A 27,506-nucleotide genomic window follows, 5' to 3' on the forward strand; every position below is an offset into this window, starting at 1 on the left:
CTGAAATTTTCACAGTCAAAAAGTGTTATTTGGGGACGCAACACTAGGATATACAGAATCCCACCTGTGGTTTCTTCTCCCTCCTGTTAGCAAGGTCCAAGCAGGGCGGGGGGGGGATCACTGTGAGACACAGCTCCCCAAAGCCTCAGTCAGCAGGGCCAAAGGTCAGGGAGGGTGTGAATTATAGTCCAGGAACATCTGCAGGTCCCCTCCCCTCCTGCTCCAAATCTTATTTTTCCTGAAACAAGTGTTCTGAATACTTGGAAAACTTTCCTCACCCAAAGAGGACAAGTTAAAAGACAGGCAGAGAGAAAAGTACAAGCCTCTAACAAACCACAAAGAGCGGCACTGTTGGGTTTTTTTTGAAAAAGAAAGCAAAAGATGTCCAACCAAGCTCTTCACCTCGGCTTTGTGTAGATTAAAACCCTCTTCTCTGTGGCTATTTCAAACTCTCCCTGTGGATTGCGTAAGGGCGCAAGGCCTTTCCTGTTCAAGCGAACCCCTTGGTCTTTCTCGTACGCAGCACTGTTCCCTCGCTGTCCTCATTCCCTAACAATAGCCAAGTTTTCAAAAGGAACATATTTTTTTATATTTCATTTCTGCAAAGCACCACCTGCCCTCGATTCCCCCAGAAAGGTCATCCAAGCATCTCAACGTTGTTCATGTCCTACGGTGTAACCTTCTTTCAGGACAAGGTAGAAGAAAAAGACCATTTTAAAAAGAATACCTCAACATGGCTCCATGCAGATCTTCACCAGTTCCTGCTTCTCAACTGGTCGAGCAGTTTTTGCACCAGAGACCTCGAGCCTCCGCTCTGCAGCTTCCTTTGTGGTTCGGCAATATGCGAAGACATCCGTTCGCCAGCAAAACTCCCCCCCCCTCTCTCTCACACACACAAACGTGTTTCTGCACCAAGCAAAGGCCTTGGCGTTTTAGCACTCTAGAAACACCTTTAAGAGCAGAGAAGAACTCTCTCATATTTATTAGAGAGACGTGCAGCAACATTTCAATTAAAAAACATATTCATTTGCTACTCCAGAAGTGTTGGGTTGAGTTTATATCAACCACAATTAGATCAACACCATTTTTTTATGGACGTGAAAGTTGATTTGTCAGTGCAAGATTTCATCTGTTCACAGACCACCAAGCTAAGTTGTGAGTGGATGAACAGTGGAGTGAGTAGCTTGAGTGTCTCCCTACGTGCTTTTCAGCTAACAATATCAGAGAAACCCATGCTTAGGGTTGCCATATTTCAAAAAATGAAAATCCAGGCACAAAAGTTGTTGAGCAAGAAGTTTTTGAGCTACCTCTAGTTACAAACTTAATTCGTTCCGGAGGTCTGTTCTTAACCTGAAACTGTTCTTAACTAGAGGCATGCTTTTGCTAATGGGGCCACTTGCTGCCGCTACGCCACCGGCACACGATTTCCATTCTCATCCTGGGGGAAAGTTCTCAACTCAAGATAACTCTTCCAGGTTAGCGGAGTTTGTAACCTGAAGCGTTTGTAACCTGAGGCATTTGTAACTCAAGGCACCACTGTATTTTTTTAGGAAATTCACCAAAAAAATCAACACTTTCAAGTTTGGGTTGCCCTAAGCCTGAGTTTTCCAGGACATTTTTACGTATTTTCAGACATTCCGCCTGGAAGCTATTTCCGATGGACAAATCCCAGATAGATCTGGGAAATTCCAGGTTAATGGCAACCCTACCCATGTTCATATCCCTACTCAGCCATGAAGCTCACACTCTCAGGTTGACCTACTTCACAAGTTTGTAGGCATGGGAGACACCTTAGAATTGGTTCACATTTAAAGGTGAGCATACAAAATTTGAACTTTCTGGAGCAAAACACAAGGGGTTATGCAGCGATCCTTCAAAAATCCACTGTTCTCTGAATTTTGCAATGCAGTTCTCCAGCCAAGTGCTGTGTACTTTTCTTTACGAAAACTCATATCCCAATGCATGCATTAGTGAAACAAGCATACAATAAAGCATTATATGAGGGATATACGCTTTGCCCAACTGTGTATATTAGGGAGAAATTTGACTGCGTATCGATTTGAAATTTCTGTAAACCAAATATGTGGTGGAAACAAGAGGAATTACCGACAATAATGGTTATCAAAGTTAATGGAGTATGCGGAATTGGCCAAAATAATTTGTAAATTATTTGAAAGACAATTGTACTCAACTAAATACGTTGGTAGGATTGCAAGAGGTTTTGTAAGTACAGATATAAAAATCATTGTCACAGTATAAATGCAATGGTTAAGTAGTGAAAATGCAGAAATTTGAATTGAAACATAGAAAATCATAAGGAAGGTTTGAAAGAAGTCATGGCCTTAAAAAGCAAAATTGTATTATATAAGAAGAGAGATTGTGCTGGAAAAAGTATTACAGTGGTACCTCGGTTGACAAACAGTCCCATTTATGAACGCCTCCGTTTACGAACACCGTGGACCCGGAAGTGTTTACATTCTGCATGCGCAGAAGCAATCTGCACAGTGCGTGCGCAGAAGCGCTCTATCGGCACTTCACGCATGCACAGAAGCGTGCCTTCGGGGAACGAATGCCTCCGTTTACGAACGCCTCCGTGGAACAGATCACGTTCATAAACCGAGGTTCCACTGTATTGTAAAATAAATAAAAATGATTTGGCAAAAAAGGGAGAAGTTTGGTTTTCGAAAGTGAGATTCAGCAAGAGTGAGTTTTTGTGTGCTTAACCCTTTCCCTGCCTCTTGATTCTCATCTGAGAATCCCCTTTGGTCATTTTAAACCTTTTTTAAAGACCCCACCCTCCTGTAGTTAGGAATCCAAGATCGAAAACAAGTCTGCTCTGACATGGAAGCAGGGTTGGGGAGGGAATAGATTGGCCTTATGGGTTGTTGTTTTTAAACCAGGGAGAACTGATAGGTTTGAGAAGGGTTAAGCACCCGCCTCTAAGAGTTACTATACCTAAGGGAAAGGAAACTTACAGCTAAGAATGGGGGAGAAATTCAGCTTGGTTCACATTTTCTGTTCCCAGAAAAATAAGCAAGCCAAAGGACAACCGTCCTTCAAAATTTGCCCTTCTCTGAATGTTCTGATGCAGTTCTCCAACAAAATAATGTTTACTAAAATGTGCTTAATATTGGAAAGTGTGCCTAAAATGTAACATTTAGAGAATGTAACATTTAAAAATGCATTATGGTAGAGGAAATTTCATACAAAATATATAGGTTAGGAGAAATGCTCGTGAGTTTTCATGAAGACTTGGGGGAGAGGAAAAAAAACTGATGGAGAAATGTGGGGAACTAAATAAAACTTTGGGGGGAAAGTTTATTATTTTCTTTCCATACTTAAGTTCAGTTTTCCATGTTTAGCCACCAATTTCTTTCTTTCTTTCTTTCTTTCTTTCTTTCTTTCTTTCTTTCTTTCTTTCTTTCTTTCTTTCTTTCTTTCTTTCTTTCTTTCTTTCTCCTCTCTCTCTTTCTCTCTTTCTTTCTCTCTTTCTCTCTCTCTCTTTCTCAAAAAGTTCTTATGAAAATTTGTTAGCATTTTCGAAAAACTGAAATTGACTGATCTACCCCTAATGACTGAACACTTCTATTAAATAATGGGAGTCAGCTCTGAAAAGGACCAAAAGCGCCTCGTCTCATTTTCTGTTGCTATTCTTTTATTTCCCCTTTCCTTCTTCAGGAATGTAAATAGCAGAAGCTGTACACTTCCTGCCTATAGATTCTTCTGAACGAGTGTCCCCTCCACATTTACTCAGCAAACCCAGCAGTAGCTATGCACATTTGCTGAGATAACATGCAGTCGCATCCCTTGGATCTGGGCTTTATTCCAGGGCAGATGGCATGGATATAACGAAGGCCTAAGCAGGGCTGACACTATGCAGGTGGGTGGCGGCACCCTCCACTGAATTCTGATAGGTGGCACAGCAGCAGAAACAATGCTACCTTAAGCAGGAAGCATTCCCGGGGCTTGCTCAGACCCCCCAGTCTAATTCTGGGCACCACAATTTAAGAAGGATATTGACAAGCTGGAAGGTGTGCAGAGAAGGGCGACCAAGATGACCAAGTGTCTGGAAACCATGCCTTATGAGGAACAGTTGAGGGAGCTGGCTATGCTTAGCCTGGAAAAGAAGAGGCTGAGAGGAGATAGGATAGCCATCTTCAAATATCCCAAGGGTTGTCACGCAGAAGATGGAGCAAACTTGTTTTCTCTTGCTCTGGAGCGTAGGACTCAAACCAATGGCTTCAAGTTACAAGACAGGAGGTTCTGACTCAACATCAGGAATAAAAGCTATTTGACAGTGGAACGGTCTCCCTCGGGAGGTTGTGGACTCTCCTTCCTTGGTGGTTTATTAGCAGAGGTTGGATGGCCACCTGCCATGGATACTTTAGCTGAGATTCCTGCATTGCTGGGGGTTGGACCCTTAGGGGGTCCTTTCCAACTTTACAGTTCTATGATTCTATGAATCATGCATATCACCATATAAAAATGAGTGTGTGTTAATGTTCTTGTAAAATTATGCTGATGAAATATAGTACAGCACATATAATATACAAGTTGGGCAAGGCTGGCATATCACACCCATATATATATATATATATATATATATATATATATATATATATATAAAATCATAGAGTTGGAAGAGACCACAAGGGCCATCCAATCCAACCCCTGCCAAGCAGGAAACACCATCAAAGCATTCCTGACAGATGGCTGTCAAGCCTCTGCTTAAAGAAGGAGACTCCACCACACTCCTTGGCAGTAAATTCCACTGCCGAACAGCTCTTACTGTCAGGAAGTTCTTCCTAATGTTTAGGTGGAATCTTCTTTCTTGTAGCTTGGATCCATTGCTCCGTGTCCGCTTCTCTGGAGCAGCAGAAAACAACCTTTCTCCTTCCTCTATATGACATCCTTTCATATATTTGAACATGGCTATCATATCACCCCTTAACCTTCTCTTCTCCAGGCTAAACATACCCAGCTCCCTAAGCCGTTCCTCATAAGGCATCATTTCCAGGCCTTTGACCATTTTGGTTGCCCTCCTCTGGACACGTTCCAGCATGTCAGTATCCTTCTTGAACTGCGGTGCCCAGAACTGGACACAGTACTCCAGGTGAGGTCTGACCAGAGCAAAATACAGTGGTCCTATTACTTCCCTTGATCTAGATGCTATACTCCTATTGATGCAGCCCAGAAGTGCATTGGCTTTTTTAGCTGCTACATATATATGCCCATGTAAGGCATCAGAGCTTCCACTTGCACAGCATTAAGTCTTTGATGCCACCACCTCACCTTTGACTCGATCTAGTCCCCTTCACCACAGCTGACAGCAGAAAACCATTATCATCAAGGACCTAATTGCTCATCTCGCAGTCTACCTAAATGCACCGTGCTAATGAAAGTTAAGCCTTCTAGGATTACAGGGAGCGCCAAAGTGACAAATTATTATGCCCACCTCATAAAAGAAATATTGCTGCAGAGAGAGAGAGAGAGAGAGAGAGAGAGAGAGAGAGAGCGGAAAATGATGTGCCAAAAGCCCCTCTTGGTAATGTGTAACATGCTCTAATTTTAGACGATTCCCCCAGTCACCAGAGAGTTTGCGGCATGTACAGCCAAGCCCAGCTCAATCAACTGACTCTCCCCCCCCCCATCTCATCTCCTCTATGGCTGCAGGTCATGTTATCTCATGAATGAACTGTTATGTAGGTCAGTCAGGAGCTGGCTCCTAATTGAATGTACGTTTCGGCATTGGCATTCATGCCCTAGATATCAACATTCTTGATAAAATGGGGAGAAAGAAGCAGTGTTCCTAAAGAGAGGGGGCCGGGGAAAGAACTGGGGGAGGGAGGGCATGCTGTGCTGCAGGGAAAGTAGAGGGGGGAGCTAGATGTAGAGTTGCTACATGTCCTGAAATTACTGGCATTGAGCGGGGTACAAACGCAGCATGCACTAGCCATGCATGCAAGTAAATCTAGAAAGACAGGGCAGTGCCTTAAATGAACTCAAGCCAATATGCCATCTAGCTTGGCGTTCTTGACACCGATTGGTAGAAACTGTCCAATGTTTTAGGCAGGGGGCGTTCAAGCCCCTAACCTGGAGAGACGAGGGATTGAACCTGGAAGCAAATTCTCTATGCCGAACGGAGCTGACTCTATAGCAATCAGGTTTAGGGCTGTAAGCTTGGTTGATGCTATCTTCTGTTTTAAATAAGAGTTTTAGGCAATGCTATCAGAATGACAACACAGGCAGGGCCAGTAAAACACAAGCACAGAACATATACAATGCACGGATGCATAAAATATGAACGTTGCAGTGTAGCATACAACAGTTGTGCAAAAACAAAACAAAACGCAATTTACAACTCCTGCAAAATCGATAATCTATATAAGCAACCAAGCTGTGCTTTATGGTTAGGGGAACCACAGGTACGGGAGATGAATGTGACCCCCCCCAATTCTCTTTCTGTCCCTTGGCCTGTTTCCCAGGCCACACCCCTCCTTGGCCCAGCTTCACTCCCCTAGTGCTTTTACATGGCCAAAATACGTCCTCCAAGCCACTTCCTTGCCTGGATGGAACACAGACAGGCACAAAACTGGCACCCATGTTTGCGAAAGATGTTCTCCAGTGCCTAACCCGAACTCTAGGCGCATGAATACCTGCCTGCCTGTAATGTGTTGATTTATTGAACTGGTGAACGGATCACCAACTAAGATTTATAGGGCTGTGAACAAGCAAAGGTGAGATACAAGATCAAATAACTATTGACAGGTAGGGAAATGTGGTCATGCTTATTTGGATAAGATTTTAGCTCATTGCTTTCAACAGGAGTATAGCGACAGTCTCTGTAATCTTCTTATTTGTACCAGACAAAAGAGGGAAAACGTTATCTATCTGTCCACACACAAACACACACACACATCTGCCCAGTATATTTAGAAACTGGATAGACCATGTGAGCTTATTCCATGAAATTACTTCAAAGTCTGGGCCTGGAAGAGCAGCAGAGTGAAAGGCTGAGCTTCTGTCTCATTCTGCAGTTGCCTGAGTCACACTTGTATTTATATGATGTTATGGAGTTGAGCCTTTAGGGAGTGTTCCACATACAGTCTGTAAAATGCTTAACTAGCCATTTGTTGATTTAATGTCACAATAACAAGACAGATGCAAAAGAGCCAACTGCTTTTGCATTCAATGCCAGCAGAAACAGGAGTTACAGTACAAAATGGTTTGGATGAAGCAGACTCATTCAAGGCAGGCCTATCGAAGGGATTTCCACCCATGGCTTTCCAACCCTCCAGTATCAGAGGCATCATACTTTTGATTTCTGAATGCCTATGTTCTCTCTCTACACTCTTGGAGTACTCAAGTCCTGCTTGCAAGCTTCTTGTAGCCATCTGTTATGGACTGGCTTGCTGGATGCAGAGGAGTGGGGTGGGAGGCACCAGCTGGGGAACCCCCAAGGGACCCCTAGGGAAAGAAGGCCCAGAGCCAGGAGATTGGTGGTGGGATAATGATATGTGGTCAGAGGGAGAAGAGGGAGAAGACTGGGTGGAGAAGGTATCAGAAGCTGAAGAGGCAACAGTGTTTCGTGAGCAGGAAGAGTCTGTGGCAGAGAGCAGCCCAGAACCAGAGGCAGAATAGGAGGCTGGAGAGGAAGAGGACCAAGAGACAGCAATGAGTCAGGCTGGTCAGGAAGCCAGGCTATCTCTCCCTCCTGCAGTGACCAGCTCCTCTCCCTTCTGGTCTCCCAGATCCCAAGGAGGTATGAAGAGGGCCAAGCAAATACAGGCAAGACAAAGGAGCCTCAGCTTGCTTGGGAAGGAACCAGGGGAAGAAGATTTAAGAGAACTGTGGGAAGCCAGGGACCTTCAGTTCTCACAACTGCCTCACTGGGGCAAGAGTTCCTGCGCTCCACAGGCCTGGCCTCCTGAGCTGTTTGTTTCTTTGAAAAAAGAGCTGGCCGTGTGTGAGTCACTGCTGACCTGCTCCTGGCTCCCATCTGGTTGGCCACAATGAGAAAAAAGAGGCCTTTGGCTTGACCCAGAAATGCTCTACTTATGTTCCCAATGTATGAACAGCAGAGGGAAAGTGGCACTGGTTTTGTTACAGAAGGGTCCCCATGCTTCCTCCACCCCACCCCACATATGTGCAGTTTTTTCCAGTGTTTGGAAAATGAAGTATCTGCACCTACATGTATAAAGTAGTTTAGAAAAAAACACACTCGAGCCACATGATAGGTATACTCCTAGGATTAAATTGGAGCTGTTTGACTGGAGTGTGTGTGCATGTGTACGTGTGCGCGCGCATGTGATTGTGCTGTTGTCAAGATATACTCCAGAGGGAAGCAAATTCATTGTGAATTAAATTACCTGCAATCCACAAGGAGGAAGCCCCATAACTACTGCCAGGTTTACTTTACAAGCTACGATTTTCAGTTTCTTGAAGCAGTCAGATATCACCTGCTAATGGATACACACACACACACTCTCTCTCTCTCTCTCCATTTGCTAGTGCTTTTCTACTGGCTGGCAGAGTGGATACTAAGCTCTAAGCTAAGCATAAGTTAGTTAGGATAATAGACATTCAAAGAAGAAACTGGCACAGGAAGCTAAAATGTCTCTGGCCGTAGGAAACAGAGGCTCCTTGCATCAGATAAGAAGGAAGCCTGGGCCAACAGAGAGTTGACTCTTTGGCAACCTTACAAGAACAGGAGGTGGTCCAAGACCATAAAATCTGAAGTGGGAGGATCAAAAGAAAGACGGGGTGCTTGTGCGGGGAGAGGGAAGAGACCAGAAGACCCCTGGAGAAGGGGTGAAGTGGCAGTAGCTACCAGCTGGAAGCTGCCTTACACCAAGTCAGACTACTTCAGTATTGTCTCACTGCCTGAAAGCAGCTCTCTCGGGTTTCAGACAGGGGTCTCACCCAGTCCCACCTGGAGATGCTGGCGATTGGACCTGGGACGTTCTGCATGCAAAGCAGTTACTCTGCCACTGAGCTATGGCCTTTCCCTGCCCCTGCAAAATCCTTCTTCATGTCTTCCCCCACAATTCCTCTCTGTGCTATGCTGTGTCATGATTTGACATGGCGTAAAGCGGCTGCGAAGGTAGATGCGATACCTACTAGTCAGTGGCTACTGAGATGAAGGTTGTCATGGCCACTGGCACTGCTGGAGAACAGAAGCATTAGCCAAATAGGCAAAGAGTAGATTTGACCCTCCTTTTGTCCTGAAATCACGCAAAGTTCAAGCGATAAGGAATCTTTCAGTAGCTCTAAGCTCTACCAGCACCTAATGATCATGCAAAGAAAAAGTCATCTTTGGGGCTTGTTGGGGTCACACCTCTAGCTTCATCTGACAGAGCTTCCCGCTAGGACAGTGAGGAATAATAATAATAATAATAATAATAATAATAATAATAATAATAATATTTTATTTATACTCCGCCCATCTGGCTGAGTTTCCCCAGCCACTCTGGAAGGCTCCCAACAGAATTAAAAGCAGAATAAAATATTCAAACATTAAAAACATCCCTAAACAGGGCTGTCCTCAGATGTTTTCTAAAAGTCAGATAGTTGTTTATTTCCTTGACATCTGATGGGAGGGTGTTCCACAGGGCGGGCACCACTACCGAGAAGGCCCTCTGCCTTCCCAGTAGTAGTTGGAGGCAACCGTGTTCAAGCAGGCAAGTAACCTTCTTTTGTAGACTTATTTGGAAAACTAATACTTGAGACTGTTAGGTTCTGAGCTTGTGCAAACCACACAGCATTCTCTCTTTTGTGTGTGTGTGTGTGTGCAAGATTTCTCTGTTGCAAACCATTGCATAAGCTCAGCCTGCCTCTCCCGCAAGCCTCCTGACTTTCACTCAGACACTTCCCATTGCTCCGTGGAGGGGAAGTGAACATATGAAATCATACGTGGTGGTGGAGGGGTGAAAGATCTACATGACTGGTGGCAGGTTGCAAGGGAATGGAACCTGCGTAAAACTCAATTTTTAACCAGCAAAATACAAAGGAGCTCCATGCCTTTCTTCCTCTCCCCACCTGCCCGTCGATTCCATCCCACCCACCTCAAATCACTTGGCAGGATTCGAGGAATTAAAACCACCAAAGAGAAAACATCTTGCCCAGGGGCAAGCTTTCCTATATAGCCCCGCATCTCTCTTTGCATTTTCATCTCCTGTGTGTCTCCGAGACAGCCGTTATCTTGAAGTGTGCGGCAACATGCCTGTCGCTGCTGTGGCAGGGAGCTTCCCTCTTTAAGTCAGCTCTGAGCCTGTTTTTCAAAGCTTTAAAAATCCACACCGCACAGGGGGGAAAGGGGAGGGGGTGCGGGTGGCGGAGAGGGAGAGGAAGCAATTGCATGGGAAATTTGGTGTGGTGTGCTTGTGTGTGTCACTCAATGCCCCTCCTACTTAAAAACCATGCAGCTTCAAAAGATTCCCTCGCTTAGCTGAAAGATTCACTGCTTCTGCCGGAAGCTGAGGCCGACCACTTTCCTCCTCCTCCTCTTCCTCCTCCTCCTCTGGCGTGCATTCACAGCTCTTGTCTTATTCATTTTTTAAAAAATGAACACTTTGCAGCATTATTGCTCCCTGATTCCTGGGAGGACCGAGGCATCTGCACTCGTTGCTTAATTAAGAATCTGTGCTCACAAGAGGAGGGCAAGCGGGCTTAATTCTCCGGCGCTAGCAAAGTGGGTTCAATCGCTAGGCAGACCAGGGCGGTCGAGGCCCCAGGGAGGCCACGGCACCCTGGAAGCCAAATTGCAATGACCTTAGAAAAAGAAAAACACACAAAGACAGGAGCCCAGCCCAACCCCAAGAGCAAAGCTGAGGCAACATCATCACACTCCGTGGATGCTCTGCGACTCGAAAAGCTTTAAGAGGGGGGCTATTAACTTCCCAGGGAAATATATGTACAAAAATAGCCGTTATTGCCGAATAAATTACAGAGAAAGGGGGCCAATTTGCAGGAAACGGAACATTAATGTATTTTTAATGGCTGAGCTACGGGTACAGTGGCATTCAGTGTTTTAATTCGAGTACATTAGCAATGCTTGTATACATTAGGCACTAATGTTATAATGTCAAATGTTGTTGCAGAACTGAAATAAGGGGGTACGTTCACGTAAGCGTTTATTTATTTATATTTTTAAATAGAAGCACAAGGAAGCCCGTCGGGCCCAAACCATTTGGGACAATCTTCTGCTGTTATTCTCCTTCACATGTCACCAAAAAGCCACAGAAAGGAAGACGTTGTAAGGATTTTGTTTAATACAGTGGTACCTCTGGTTAAGAACTTAATTCGTTCCGGAGGTCTGTTCTTAACCTGAAACCGTTCTTAACCTGAAGCACCACTTTAGCTAATTGGGCTTCCTCCTGCTGCTGCTGCGCCGCCACACGATTTTCCGTTCTCATCCTGAGGTACAGTTCTAAACCCGAGGTACTATTTCTGGGTTAGCGGAGTCTGTAACCTGAAGCATTTGTAAACCAAAGCGTTTGTAACCCAAGGTACCACTGTATCAGTGTTCACCTATTATTATTATTATTATTATTATTATTATTATTATTATTATTACAGTGGTACCTCGGTTTAAGTACACAATTGGTTCCGGAAGTCTGTACTTAACCTGAAGTGTACTTAACCTGAAGCGAACTTTCCCACTGAAAGTAATGGAAAGTGAATTAATCCGTTCCAGACAGGTCCGTGGAGTACTTAAACTGAAAATACTCAAACCGAGGGGTACTTAAACCGAGGTATGACTGTATAATTGTTGTTGTTGTTGTTGTTGTTCTTGTTTAGTCATTTAGTCGTTTCCGACTCTTCGTGACCCCATGGACCAGAGCACGCCAGGCACTCCTGTCTTCCACTGCCTCCCGCAGTTTGGTCAAACTCATGTTCGTAGCTTCGAGAACACTGTCCAACCATCTTGTCCTCTATCGTCCCCTTCTCCTAGTGCCCCAATCTTTCCCAATCTTATTATTCCCAATCTTATTATTCCCAATCTTATTATTATTATTATTATTATTATTATTATTATTATTATTATTAAAATTGACTTTTAAAATTAATCAGAAGGTAGCCCTATCCATGCCACACTATCCAAAGTTTCAAGGTAACATCCACCAAACGTTTCAACAGCCAATAGACTCAAACACCAGCGTGGGGAAATGAGACAGAGGACAGTGGTGGAAAAGCAACAGGAGGAAAATGGTTCTCCAAAGAACAGCTTTCAAACATGTGATTGCATTCTGTTTGCCAAAAACAGAAGGCGCTTTCCAGCACAAGAAAACTGAAGCCAATCAAGATAAACCAGTTCTGAATCAGCCCTATTAAGAGATGTTTTAACATACAGTACATCTGATGACTGATTTACAAATCCACAAGTTATCCAGGGGCTACAAAGGTATTATTAGAAATTGAATGAGGACATAACAACAGGGCACAGTTTCAAGGACTTCAGATTCTTCAATGAGATGCAGGATTAAGCCTGATCTGAACGTCCCGTTTCCCACCATGCAACAACAGCTCAGTCTCCTTGGCCTGGAATAAGCCAGCTTTTTTACCATACCACAAAACCTGCTTCCCTTCCTTATCCCTCCTCTCCCAATTATAATGCTTACTGAAATAAGAGAGAAATATTACTGTAGATAATAGCTTGGCTCCACTTCAGGGCACTCATAAAGCAACGGTATCTGTCAGCCAGAGATTGTGTTGAGAGTTAAGAGTTGGAAGGGCTGTGGAATCATTTGCAGAGTCGTTTCGAGCATGGCATGTATCCATAACCCCACCCACTCAAATAAGACGTTTCCACATTTGACCCACATGATTTCCACTCTTTGTGCCCTACGGACTTCACTAACCCCACACTTTTAGTTAGGTTGCTGCGTTTCAGTTGATAGGCATGCATACTGATGTTTTGTAACTAAACAGTACCAAAATCTAACACATATTCATAAGCACACTTTCCAGATCACCTTGGCCTGGCTTGAAGACCTGGTTGCATCTTCCACTTTGTCTCTAGCAACTGCAATAGAATAGTCTCTTTCCTTTGAACCACAGAAACACTGCTTAAGACAGAAGGGTAAGCCATGTGCCTTGGTGCGTGTTGTTTTGGGTGCAAAGGAGGTTTTTCCCAATCCTCCCTCCCTCCCTCTGTACTCCCCACTTCACTTCTGCTCCTCCCTGCTTGCTAACCCCCTCAGTCTTGCTCCTTGACTGCTCCGGGGGGGGGGAATAGAGCTGCCCATTTCCTCTGCCATCTTATGTGCCCCCCCCCCCAGAGCAGATTTTTGGGCTGCAGAAAAAAAACAGACCCTCCAAGTGTCCCTATTTTTCAGGGACAGTCCCAGATTTACAGAAGCTGTCCCGGTTTCTGATTTGATCCTGGAATGTCCCGCTTTTCCTTAGGACACCTCCATTTTCATCAGAGAAATGTTGGAGGGTATGGGAAACCTAGCTAGACAGGCGGGATATAAATAATAAATTGTTGTTGTAGTAGTAGGACATTCCTATTTTCAGAAAATGTTGGAGGTTATAGAGTTATCAGACCCCTGCACCATCGGAAGGCAGCCCTGTATAGGGAAGTTGTTTAAATGTTTAATGTTTTACTGTATTACGTTTTTATATATGTTGGTAGCAGCCCAGAGTGGCCTTGGGCAACCCAGACAGATGGGTGGGGTATTACTATTATTATTAAATAAGGTAAAGGTAAAGGGGCCCCTGGCCATCAGGTCCAGTTGTGTCCGACTCTGGGGTTGTGGCGCTCATCTCGCTCTATAGGCCAAGGGAGCTGGCGTTTGTCCGCAGACAGCTTCCAGGTCATGTGGCCAGCATGACAAAGCTGCTTCTGGCGAACCAGAGCAGCACACGGAAACGCCGTTTACCTTCCCGCCGGAGCGGTCCCTATTTATCTACTTGCACTTTGATGTGCTTTCGAACTGCTAGGTGGGCAGGAGCTGGGACCGAGCAACAGGAGCTCACCCCGTTGCAGGGATTCGAACCGCCGACCTTCTGATCAGCAAGCCCTAGACTCTGTGGCTTAACCCACAGCGCCACCTGGGTCCCAGATTATTATTAAATAGGATATCCCTATTCAATAATGTAGGAGGGTTAGGCAAACCAATAACTGAGTACACAACAGCACAAGCATCTTTTCACCTAGCTCCTGGATCATTTCTGAAAACCCTACTGTTATTTACCCCCTTCACCTCCCTATTTACCTCCCTAAGAACTGGTTCACAGCTACAACACCTGTACTATGTAAGTGCCAAAGCTTCTTCCTCTGCTGTAGCTCCTTTAACAGATAGCCATACCACTTCCTTCCTCTTAAGTCTCTGCGAAGCCACCTAGGGCTTTTATTAGCATGTAGCTGCTCTCGGACAGGTGCCGTTTCCTAAGCTCCGTGGGGCAGGTTCAGCTGTAACCAGCTTAAATCCTCCTTAAAGATCTGTCTGAGTGTCCACAGGTGCGGGGGGAGTGGGGCGTTTGGAGAATAAAAATGACAAGATCAGTTCGCAGCCTCTTGAAGCTGAAAGTGGAGGCCTGCTGCTTGCTCCTTTTCAACCTCACTGATCAGTTTACCTCAATTTACTGCCTCAAAGCCAGCTGTGAAAGAGAGAAGCCCTGGAAGGTGACTCTCTCCATCCTGCATGGGAGTTAATCCATCTCTAGCGTACCAAGTGCCTGGAAACTGGCGCTTGGTTTATTGGTTTTTGTATTTAAGGATGACAAGGCACAGAATTAGGAAAAAACACACTCAAGCAGCTTCTGAGTTACAGTGGAACAGAGGGAGCTGGGCCCCTCCTGACTGTGCCTCAGTCTATAGATATCTGTTTGTGGGGAACCTAGAGAAAGTCTTTTCCCACTGTGGTGCCCGCCACATGGAATGCTCTGCCTATTGAAATCATAGCTGCCAAGTTATCCCTTTTTTACAGGGATTTTCCCTTATGCTGAATAGGCTTCCTCGTGAGAAAAGGGAAAACTTGGCATCTATGATTGAAATTGGTGTGTTTCCACTGTCAAAGACGGCTATGGGGTTGCAGCGCTCATCTCACTTTCAGGCCGAGGAAGCCAGCATTTGTCCACAGACAGCTTTCCAGGTCATGTGGCCAGCAGGACCAAACTGATTCTGGTGCAACGGAACACCGCGACAGAAACCAGAGTGCATGAAAATGAAGCTTACCTTCCCGCAACAGCGGTACCTACTTATCTACTTCCACTGCCGTGCTTTCGAACTGCTAGGTTGGCAGGAGCTGGGACAGAGCAACGGGAGCTCACCCCATCACGGAGGATTCGAACCACCAACCTTCTGATCAGCAAACCCAAGAGGCTCAGTGGTTTAGACCACAGCGCCACCCATGTCCCAGGGGAACTGTAGGGAGAACTACAGTACCCAAGATTCTTTTAGGGAAGCAGTGTGCTTTCAATGTATGGTATGGAGGTCACTGAAGAAGTTTTTGCATTGGAGGGAAACATTTCCCCCCCCCCTCTGCTCTCCAGAAAGTGAATATCAAGCTAAGTACAAAACACCATACAATGCTGTATGGTGTGTACGGTACATGGGACTGTCCCATCAGGTCTACATGGGACTGTCCCATCAGAAGGCAGACAAAGAGGATTGTTTTTGTGAAAGCACCTCAACGTTGAATTCTCTTCCTGCAAAGCTAGCATGCCAGAGGGAAGGCTGTGCTGGAATTCAGCTTCCTGGTGTGCTGGACTGCATATAAAACTGTTTTGTGCACTTAGGCCATTGGTCCATCTAGTCTCCTGCTTTTATCTCTGGCTGCTATGTCGAAAGCAGACATAGAGGCCTTTCCCAGACGTATTAGCTGAGATCACCACCAACTTGGATGGCTTTAAAAAGAGGATTAGACACATTAATAGAGGAGGAGGAGGAGAAAGTTATCAATGAAACTACCTGGTATGTGTGTGTATACATCTCTCTCTCTCTCTGCCTTTAAATGACCTCTTAAAACTTAAGACTGCAATCAGGATTTTTAATGATTAAAAAAGGAGAAGAAAACATGGAATGGTGCAATTCCAGTAGAAAGAATTGAGGTATAAACATTTTGTTTTGTATTGTTCATGCAAACCTACCCGGAATATGTAAAGTTGACACACGTTTTAAAATGTAATTTTATTTTAGAATGTGTACATGGGGATTCAGCATTTTGGATGGGCATAGGTTGGGTTATTTTACTGTCAACAATGAGGGTGGAGAGCATTTCCTGCAGACCCTGGAGCCATTGCTTTCCCACCATGGAATCTGTTCAGCCTCCTCCTTGCCATTTTATCCTGACAACAATCTCGTGAGGTAGGTCGGGCTGAGAGTGAGTGACCGGCCCGAGGTCACTCAGTGATTTTCATGGCTGAGTGGGGATTTGAACCCTGGTCTCCTGAGTCTCGGTCTGACACTCTAACCACCACACCACACTGGCTCTCACTTAATACACTACTAAGCACTGCATTAATTCACAGCGCCATGTAATAACTACCTGACACAACAGTCCACCTAAGTTCTGCAAAGTTCAAAACCAATTTTGTACTTATTTATTTGATTAATCTGCACCAAACAATTGGTATACACGATGCTTTCTTTGGCAAAGTAGACAAGGCTCTGCTCCAATGAATTATAATCTAAAAGAGACAGTGCGGGCAAGAGAAAGGAAAAAAGGTTATTTGAAGCAAACATTCAGTTGTCTGTGTGTAAGTTACCCCCAACCAAATCTCTCACCAGCACTCCTAGCAACTACACCCCCCCCCGGAATCTTAAAGCCCTCTTGGAGCGACGGCAGGACAGACTGCCATCACTCTGACTTGGCTTCAGAGCAGTGTGTTGCCATAGCATTATTCAGGAGCGAATCATAGTGCAGACAATGCTGCTTGAGCTCACCTGAAGGAACTTATGTGTGACCACACGCATACACACAAAAGAGGGGGGGGCAGGAGCCATTAGCTGCTCAGAGTGCAGCAGGTAAGTTTCTTTGCCCACTTTGCCGTTCCCAAATTTGCCACCTGCAAATGGAGGTGGTAAAAATGAGGGGCCAGCTCAGCTCAGCTCAGCTCAGCCTAAACATATTTAAAAGCTTATTTCCAGTTGCAAAAGAGGATTAAGATGACAAGAACACTGAGTTAAAGAAAGAAACGAGGAAGAACATAAGATGTTGCTTTGATCCATCTACAGTGACTGGCAGTAGCTCTCCAAGGTCTCAGACCAAGGACATTCCAAGCTGTATCTGGAGATGGCAGGGACAGACCCCGAAATGATCCTGTGGCCTTGTGCACAGCAGAGGCTCTGCCACTGATCTGTGATCCTTTCCCCAATGAACCCAGGAAACCGCGTTTTACTGAGTCAGACCATTGGTCTACATAGCTCGTTGTTGTTTACAGTGACTAGTAGCTCTAGGATTTCAGGTAAGGCCCCATCCCAACCTGCAGATGCCAGAGGCCTTCTTTCTGCTCAGATGCAGACCTTGGGAAAGGTGGTTTCTGAGGAGCGATGCTTGCAGCTCCTGAAGACCATTGCTCCAGCTCCCCCACCCCCTGTCCCATTTGTTCTGTGTTTTGTGCCGGAGTGAGAGAGCAAATCCACACATCGCCTCCTGTAAACACAATTGGCGGTGTTTCTGTTCAGTTAATGGTACTTCCTGTGTAAAGGTCACTGCACACGCAGCCGTAATGGCTCAATTTAACATCCTGAGTACTGAAGTGAAACTATTCTCTCCGTCTCCGAAACGACTCTGTCAGCTGTTTCCCCCCACTGCAAGCAGCCTGTCCTGTGGCTCGGGGATGCTGGGCCCAGGGTATGTATTATAAACAGATAACTTGCAGGTTGGCAGGGAACTTGTAGATGCACACCCCTACAAACTTTTCAACCTGAATCAAGGGTTCTCCATATGTTAGGTATAGGGAAGCCTTTTCAGCCTGATGACTACATTTGGTTCCAGGTACCGTGTGCCGGAACCACAAGCAATAAGTGGGTGGGCAAATTGAGGCGAACTTTTACCTTTGAACAGCAGGCAGGTTTCCACACAGACACCTCTCTATCCTCCTCACAGGCAAGGAAAGTGGGTGCAGAGGAGGGGTGTTTGGTCCGAGCATTGTCCAGAGGGCCAAATAAAGAGGCTTAGAGGCTGAATTTGGCCCCCACCCCTGATGCTCCCCATTTCTGGCTTATCTCTGGAATATTTTTTTTGTGGCTTTACATTGTAATATTGCCCTGTGATCCTCAGATGAAGGGCAGTATTAGAAATTTAATAATAATAATAGTACTGCCCTTATTGGCAGGCCATACAAACACTGTGGAATGAATATATTTGGTAGCCTGGCTTTCTACTCTCAGCCAGCCAACAGACAATAACCTTCTGCCTCTTGCCCTCTAGGGTTTTCAGCTCAAGCTCCCACTTACAGCTTTAGCGGCTGAATTTGAGGACCTTTGCTCTGGATGTGGCTCTAGCCAGCCACAGCTGCAGCCCCCCCCCCCCCCGGGAAACCCTTCTCCGGAAATCTCCCCCGACCTGCTGCTAATTACTGCAGTGCAGAGTCAAAGCAGGCCTTATCAAACTGCCGAGAAGCCTCAGTCGAAAGCAAGGTCTATTATCCCTACAATCGGAAATATCCCACGGACAAGAGAACTGCAAAGCTTCAGCATCCAGCCACTTAAGACGAACAGTGCTCAATAAGAGCTAATACTCAAGAGTCCAAAATCCCGTTTCTTGAGAAAACTAAGGGAATGGCGCTTAATCCCTGGTGCGTGAGCTTCTGGTCTAATGAAGGGGAGAGGGAGAATCTCCAGTGTCCGGCGAAAGGACATTTTGTACCACATTACAGAGAAAAAAAACTTCGGAGTTAACAGGCTGTGTCCTTTCACTGCCAGTAGCAAAGGGTAATGCGGTTACACCCAAAGTTCTCCCCCTAAAAGTTTGTGCAATTGGAAAAAAAGGGGGCTACTTTTGCTTACATATTTTTCTTAGTTGTCACAGCCAGCTAGGAAAAAGTTACCTCATTCTGAGCACAGTCTGGAACGGATGCGGACTGCTATTTGAGATCTATCGCAAGTGTTGCTGGACTCCAAGTCCCTTTGCCAGCATGGCCAATAGTCAGAGATGATGGTTACTGTGGCCCAACAGCATTCAGAGGACCACAGGCTACTTACCCTTGTCTTACAGCACATGCTATAAACCTTTAAACATGGGTGCTGTGCACTTGCTGGTCAATGATGGGAACATGTGCTGAGTGATGTGGGGGGGAATATGGCGGAAGTCATGATACAAGAGTCAACATGGATTGATTGCATTCTCTCAGGTGCTATCATTTACAGTTACTGATCTTTACATGAATTTCCATGGGGGAGAGGGCTATTGATGGCTACTAGCCACGAAGGCTATGGTCCCTCCCCCACCCATAGCTGGAGGCAGCAATGCTTCTGAATGTGCCGGATCCAGGAAGCTCCTCTTACCTCCTTATGCTTTTGGAATCAATTGTTTATACTGCACTTCGTTTACTGGTTTGTTACATTTTTATTGTAGGCTTCCTCCAAGGAGCAGAGTGAAGCATTTGTTTTTGTTGTTTAGTCATTTAGTCGTGTCCGACTCTTCGTGACCCCATGGACCATAGCACGCCAGGCACTCCTGTCTTGCACTGCCTCCCACAATTTGGTCAAACTCATGTTCGTAGCTTTGAGAACACTGTCCAACCATCTTGTCCTCTGTCGTCCCCTTCTCCTAGTGCCCTCAATCTTTCCCAACATCAGGGTATTTTCCAAGGATTCTTCTCTTCTCATGAGGTGGCCAAAGTATTGGAGCCTCAGCTTCACGATCTGTCCTTCCAGTGAGCACTCAGGGCTGATTTCCTTAAGAATGGATAGGTTTGATCTTCTTGCAGTCCATGGGACTCTCAAGAGTCTCCTCCAGCACCATAATTCAAAAGCATCAATTCTTAGGGGTGAAGCATATACACCCCTATTTTATCCTCACAATAATCCTAAGGATTGGGCTATGTTAAGAGAGGGAATAACTGGTCCAAGAGCACACAATAAACTTTGTGACTGGGCCTCTCCAGTCCGACATGCTAAGCACTATAGTCAATTAGGAATTAAGCGAGTTTGTGATGGTGTGGTAGTCTCCCTGAAGGATCAGGTACATAATCTGGACGTGTTCCTGGATTCAGATTTGTCATTTGAAAGCCACAAGGCACTGATGTCTACAAGTGACTATTTCCAACTGTCCTGGACCAAGATAGGCTTGTCATAGTTGTAAGTTCCTTTGAGTTGCCTTTGGCAAGAGAATGCAGCCACTAAACTCAATCATCGCCATCATCACCACTACCAACAATATTGCAAACCGTGGATACCTCCTGTATAGACTACTGTAACATGCTCAACCTTGGGCTGCCCTTGAAGACAAGCTCTTCCCTCCAATGCACAGAAACTGTACTGGCATTTTTTATAAACAATGGCAAAAGGGCAGCATCGTCCATGGCACCTGAGGGCAGCAAGCTAGCTAGGGTGCAAGGCAGATGGTGTGGCACAAACTGCTCTATTTGCTTCCATCCCACATAGCACCTGCCACCTGAGGTTGCTGTTTCACATTGCCTAATGGTAGAACTGGCCCTGTAATTTATATACTGCTAGGAAGGAAGGAAGGAAGGAAGGAAGGAAGGAAGGAAGGAAGGAAGGAAGGAAGGAAGGAACAAGTTCAAAGCAATTCACAAAAAATATGTGATCCACTGCCTTTTGGTGCATAAACAGCAAGGAAAAAATGGTGGGGTAGGCAAGGACTTCTCATCCTGGTCAAGAACCGAATTAATACAAAAACAAATATTTACTACAAACATATATAAGCTTTGTATGGCTATAGCAGTGAGAACGTCACCAAAGAACCCTGGGAACTGTAGTTCAGTGAAGGTGTTCTAGCCAGGAGCCCCACTTTCAAGAAAACAAATAGTCGCTTAGTTACAGGAATATGGGTATGAAAGTATTCTGCATTTGTAGTTTTGATGCAAAACCATAGATTAACACAGTTCTAGATGCTCAGTTCAGTTCTATAATTTTTTTTTAAAAAAAAACACCAGGGGGAGAGGCCAGGGAATATATTCTTCAAATCAGATGGCTTAATGGGGCAGTTTTATAGCTCAGTGGTTCTGAACAATCACAATCTGCTGTCAAAAGAATGAGCGCTAATTAGTCCCAGAAGTTAATGTTGCCACTTCTAAATGATATGATATAGAGATTTGTCTGCTCGACATACGTACGGTGCCAACGCTACAAAAATGAAAAATCAATCAAAATCACAATATGAAAGCTACCTAAAAGTGACTCAATCCATTGTGCTTCTTTAGAACTGATTTTACATGCCGGGTTTGATCTCTCACCATCTATTTAGGTATAATAAGCCTACCATGGAAACAGCCAGAAACTAAAAGTTAGGAAACTGAATTCCTGTTCTGGATATCTACTGTATATCTATCTATCTATCTATCTATCTATCTATCTATCTATCTATCTATCTATCTATCTATCTATCTATCTATCTATCTATCGCTATACTGTATATCTATATCTAATCTGTGTGTGTGTGTGTGTGTGTGTGTGTTTGCTGTTAAAATGTTCATGTAGGAATGGGTGAATCATTCAATTTTGGTTTCTTTCAGTTTCTCATCTCTTCCCCCCCAAAAAATTCTTAAGCTCCATTTTTCACATTTCCATACCAGTTTGCTTTTTTTTTTTTAAGATGTCCTGATGAACATCGCTGTCAAGTTCTCCCTTTTTTAAAAGGGAAATTCCCTTATGCTGAAAGGGCTTCCTCGCGAGAAAAGGGAAAACTTGACAGCTATGCTTATGAAATAGTGTAAAGTAGTCCTAACATACATACAATTGGAGGCAATTTTGCCTAAGATAGCACATTTAACTGATACGAAAATGTGGAAAAACATGGGGGGAATGAGAAATTGAGAGAATTTGTTTATTTAGTGGATTTATATACTGCCTTTCTGCCAAGGCACCAAAGGTAGCTTACAATTTTAAAACATTAAAACAGGTACATTATATAAAAACAAAAACAAAACCCTCAGGGAAACAAGCTTCCTAAAATAAACTGTCTCTCCTTTGCTTGATGTCTCAGGGCTCCAAACTTTGGGACAATCTCAGGCCAGGAAAACTTTGGAATATATGCACTTCTGGTGGGAACAGGCTGTTGGACGTCGAACGCCATTGAGCTCCAGCCATCAGGGATAACTTTCTGACAGTAAGAGCTGTTTGACAGTGGAATGGTCTCCCTTGGAAGGTTGCAGACTCTCCTTCCTTGGAGCTTTCTAAGCAGAGGTTGGATGGCCATCTTTCCTGAAGGCTTTCGTTGAGATTCCTGTATTGCAGGGGGTTGGACTAGATGGCCCTTGGGGTCCCTAACTGTACAATTCTACGATTCTATGATCAGAGCCAGTAGTTAGGGATGGTAGGGATGTTGATGTTCAACAACATCTGGAGGGCTGCAGGTTCTGCACTGCTGCTAGGCATGCTCCTCGTATCTGCAGTGCCCTTTCTCCCACCAAACAAAAATGCCACAATGAAAACTAGCAGCCACCTGAAGCAGAGACAGTGCCCCAAATGCGGCCCCTTTTCTGCCCGTCTCCGAAACAATCCACTCCATCCTCATAACAATGCCACATAAATAACAAACAGCGGGCCCACATTTCACGAATGACTGGCAGAGATAACATCATACAACTCATTAAGCGCCGCGTTTACGACACAGACAGTGTCAAATCTTATTGATAGAGGATGGCGGTTATCTGAACACCTCGAGTTCCCATGCATCTTGCCAAAAGGCGGTGTGTATGTGTGGGAGGGCTAATGTGCTGTAAAATAGGATTGGGATATATTTTATCATCTCTCTGTTCGCATTACACACAGGTTTGTTTCTGGCCGCTCAGATAAATCCATGCTCTCCCAGCCGCCATGAATGTGGTGAAGCACAAGGTCTCTCACACACCTGCATTCCACCACACAGCCGGCTTGGCTGCTACCAGCAAACTTTTGAGAACCAGGGAGGAGTGAACCTGTCAATTTCTGTTTCTCTCACTTTCTCATCCCTGCCCATCCCACCCCCCACCCCTGGCCGCAGTATTAAATTCAGCTTCCACATTTCCACATCTGTTTGCTTTTTTTTTTTTTAAAAAAAGGCCTTAGTCACCAGCATTTTAGTGCTGCTTTTTCCACATGCAATTTTGTACGCAGTTCTGCTTAAGATAGCCGTTTCTGCAAAGCAGTTTCCCTCAATATAATGCCTCTCTGCATGTTATTTTTACAAATATATTAGCTTTTTTTATGCATGCACTTTGGTACACACTGCATGGCTTGCTTGGCCGGGGAACTGCATTGCAAAAATCTGGAAAAGTGCGAATTTTGTCTCTGTGTTTTGGCTTGTGTGTCATTCCTGAAAGCGCTGATGAGGCAGGTTCTCCTTCAAATGAGAAATGGATAAGATTTCTCCCCATCCCCATCCCCTACTCAGCACTTATATGTACCAAATTTTCTTGTGAAAGTGCTCCAGTTTCACAAGGCCCTGGAACCAGTGCATGCCTTTCTATAGTGGAGCTTATATAGAATTCCAAGCTCTAATTATCGAAAGTTCTCAAACAGGGCTTGGTTCTCACTATGTTGGAAATTAGATCCTTCCCTAAACAGGCCTACTAGAGTTATTAAGATCTAGGAAGCACGTTGTGTGGGGGACAGTGGGCAGAGCTGGGTATGCTTAGCCTAGAGGAGAGGAGATTAAGGGGAGACAGGATAGCAGTCTTCAAATATGTGAAGGGTGTCGTGCAGGAGCTAGTTTGTGCTCTGTTGCTCTAAGAGGCCAGGGATAGAGCTAATGGGTGGAAATGGAAAGAAAACAGATGCCAGCCAAGCGTAAGGTGAAAACTTTCCAGTGATAAGAGCTATTTGGCAGTGGAACAGACTGCTTGGGGGGGGGTGTTCTCCACTGCTGGGAGCATCTAAGTAAAGGCTATATCTGCCAAGGATGCTGTAGTTTCATCCTGCATCGTACAGAATCTCCAAGAGTCTCTGTTTTCCAAGGACAGCCCTGGATCCACAGAAGCCATTCCAGTTTCCCTATCTCAGAAATGTCCCGCTTTTCCTTAGGACACCCTATTTTCATCGGAGAAATGTTGGAGGTTACCAGTAAGGTGTCCCTATTTTCATCAGAGTTATGCAATCCCCGAGCCAAGGATATAAGTAGCTATACAGTGGAACCTCGGTTTACACCTACCTCGGTTTACGAAAACCTCCGTTTATGAATGCCGCAGACCCGGAAGTGTTTACATCCAGGTTCCGCGGCGTCGGATGCGCACAGAAGCGAATACCTCGGCGAGCGAACACCTCCGTGGAACGGATTGCATTCGCAAACTGAGGTACCACTGTGCAACCTTTAGAAGACATCTGAAGGCAGCTCTGTATAGGAAAGTTTTTAATGTTTTTATATGTGTGTTGGAAGCTGCCTAGAGTGGCTGGGTGACCTAGTCAGATGGGCAGGGTATTATTATTATTATTATTACTACTACTACTACTTAAAATGACACCCCTATTTTCATCACAGAAAAGTTGGAGGGTATAATTGCAGACCTGCATTGATCAGGGGGGTTGGACTAGTTCAGGCATAAGCAAACTCGGCCCTCCAGATGTTTTGGGACTACAGCTCTCATCATCCCTAGCTAACAGGACCAGAGGTCAGGGATGATGGGAATTGTAGTCCCCAAACATCTGGAGGGCCGAGTTTGCCTATGCCCGGACTAGTTGATTTCACAAGTTCTTCCAACTCTTGATATTTCTCCAGTACTGCAGACGGTTTCAGAGGGACAACTGAATGATTTCTGAAGGCATGCAGAAGCTCCTCCTCCTCCCCCCAACACATATCAATAGCTCCCAAACATGCTTGGGACCCATCAGAGATTCCCCCTTCCCCCCAAAAAATGACACTAAAGTGTTTGCATTCTTTCTTTGAAATGACTGCAGCCTCAGGAGAAAGGAAGGATAATGCTCTTAGCAGAGATTTCACAAGCAAAGAACTCTAATTATGTTCTATGGTCCAACAATGAACTTTAAAGTCAGGAACATCTGGCATCCCTGGTGGACAAAAAGGAGTGAGCGAGAGAGAGAACATAAAGTTCACCCACATTTTTAAGGGAAAGCAAGCAGAAATGCCTTGTTCCTCTCTGCTCCCTCTCTCCTCCCCACCAGCATCCCAGGCCAAGGACTGAACGTTTCTCTAGCAACAATGGCACTGCTAAGAAATGAAGAAGTCCAGAGAGACTGGGCCGGGGGGGGGGGAGGGCTCAGAATTTCTCTCATTATCTCAGGTGTTTACGATGTCACTGCCGCAGGAGGAAAAACCGGCAGAAGCTTTAACTAGAGGCCTTGGCAGGAGATAAAGGCTAGGGAAGAGCTCGGCTGTTTCAGAGTCTTCTGTTTGTAATTAGTAAGGGAGAGCACGCTGCAGAAATCTTTGGGCTCAGCGTGGAAATAAAATGACTCACTTAAGAGAGAAAACAGAGCAAAGCTACAGAGAGAGGGGTCTCAAAGTTTTCATGGGCCTGGAATTACCAAAGCGCGGTGGAAGGTTACTTGCAAAAGGCCCCCCAAGTTCAGTATCTCCAGGTGAAAGGATCTCAGACAGGCTGGAGTGGAAAGTTGGCACCACTTAGGAGTAGCAGGGAAGGGAGTGGGGCAATGAAACTAGAAGGAAGCAGTGGTGTGGCAGCAAATTCAGAAGTGCAGCAACACCCCCTTCTAAGTTTATACAACTTTATAAGATTATACAACAATCTCATAACTATACAACAACAACAACAACAACAACAACAACAACAACAACAACAGTAGTAGTAGTAGTAGTAGTAATTCAGGATCATGAAAGGCACATGCTGCTTCTTCCACACAAGGACAAGTGTGATAGCACCGGAACTTTGGAACTCCCTGCCTGTTGATATCAGGCAGACACATTCCCTGTATTCCTGCTGAAGACATTCTACCCAGATGTTTAGAAAGTGTGTTTGAGTTTTGATTTGTTTTAGTCTAGTCTATTGTGGTTTTAACTTTCTGTGTGTTTTAAATTGTGGTTGTATTTTTTGCTTTGTGAGGGTTATATTGTTTTATCTACTTTTGCAAACTGCTCTGATGTTTCTCCCACAAATCAAGAGGTATATAAATTTTAAACAAACAGAGTAAGTGACTGTGAGGACACCAGCCAGGTTTTTAATTCCTGGTGGGTGGTGTTCAGAGTCCCATGGAACAGGGTTGGGAAGAATGCGGACAGGAATCCACTAAGGGACTTCTGCTTCATTGCATGTGGACATGCTGGTTGCCAAGTTCTTTGTACAGGATGCATGTGAGCACCGGCCTTAAGTTCTTAATCCGGAGTGCACACTCTCAAGATCATGAAACACAGATTGGCTATGTATGCTGGGATAGCTCAGTCTGCAGAGCATGAGACTCTTAATCACACGGTTGTGGGTTTGAGCCCCATGTTGAAATCTTGCATTGCAGGGGACTGGACTAGATGACCCTCATGGTCCCTTCCAACTTTACAATTCTATGATTCTATGCCTTAAGACAAAGGGTAACCCACGTAAAACCCTCCAGTTAATAGAGACTCCAACCCCATCAATGCCTCACCATTGGCCATGTTGACTAGGGGCTGATGGGAGTTGTAGTACAGTGTTCAACTGGAAGACTCCACATCAGCCAACCCTACCTTAAGAGACTCCACAAAAGTCTCTTGGTGGAGAACATACCTTGGTAGGCTATAGGGCTGGGCGATATCTGGTTTTCAACTTGATACATCACCAGCTAAACATCACAATCTACTGATCTATCACAATGTCTGAAATAAGGATAGAGCTTTGTAGAGGCATGGATTGGCTTTATGGATTTTCACACATTGTGATTTTTGCATAGCGCATGCATGTACACACACACACACACACCACGATTCACAATATATTGCCAGGTAAAAAACTATGGAACCAATATGACGATATGGACTTGAAACCAGTTTTGGACAATATATCACCTAGCCCCAAGACACATCGTGATTCGCAATATATTGCCAAGTCAAAAACTATGAAACCGATATCATGACATGGACTTCAAACTGGTTTGGGGCGATATATTGGTATATGGCTCAACCCTAGTGGGCTACAGAGGTCCAGATTCTAAAAGCCATGTAGGGCAAAGATGATGGGAGCCAGCTCAACCTTGCCAAGGGGAAGGGGAAAAATAGTCTGTGCATGCCAGAATACCACTTGTTTGGAGCAAATAAGAAGATGGGAAGCTGCCTGCCTGCCCTTCTCAGCGCCTTCTAGAGGTGGCTGCAGTCAGGAGAAAGAGAAGGCTCCAACATAGGGACAAAGAGGAACGCTTAAAAGGTGCCGTCAAAACTGTCTATTAAGGCTGACCCGCCTCAAATTGGATGACTCTTCTTCAGGGGGCAACTGACCCAGTTTCAATATGACAG

General features: G+C 45.0%; 1 protein-coding gene across 50 annotated transcripts in view; it reads right to left on the bottom strand.

The window, feature by feature from the left end:
* The window catches only part of CELF2 (CUGBP Elav-like family member 2), a 492,055-nt gene that overhangs the window by 248,009 nt on the left and 216,540 nt on the right, over nt 1-27,506 (bottom strand). For 5 of the 50 annotated variants that reach the window (XM_088652544.1, XM_088652542.1, XM_088652539.1 and 2 more), the window contains exon 1: nt 728-4,525. The exons of the other annotated variants lie outside the window; for them this stretch is intronic. In XM_088652544.1, coding sequence (XP_088508670.1) covers nt 728-735 — 8 coding nt within the window. In that variant the 5' untranslated portion in view covers nt 736-4,525. Of the gene's footprint in view, nt 1-727; nt 4,526-27,506 lie in introns of those variants that run through there. 50 annotated transcript variants of the gene reach the window in all.

The sequence above is a fragment of the Zootoca vivipara genome, chromosome 9 (assembly GCF_965207765.1).
Source record: "Zootoca vivipara chromosome 9, rZooViv2.hap1.1, whole genome shotgun sequence".
NCBI lineage: Eukaryota > Metazoa > Chordata > Lepidosauria > Squamata > Lacertidae > Zootoca > Zootoca vivipara.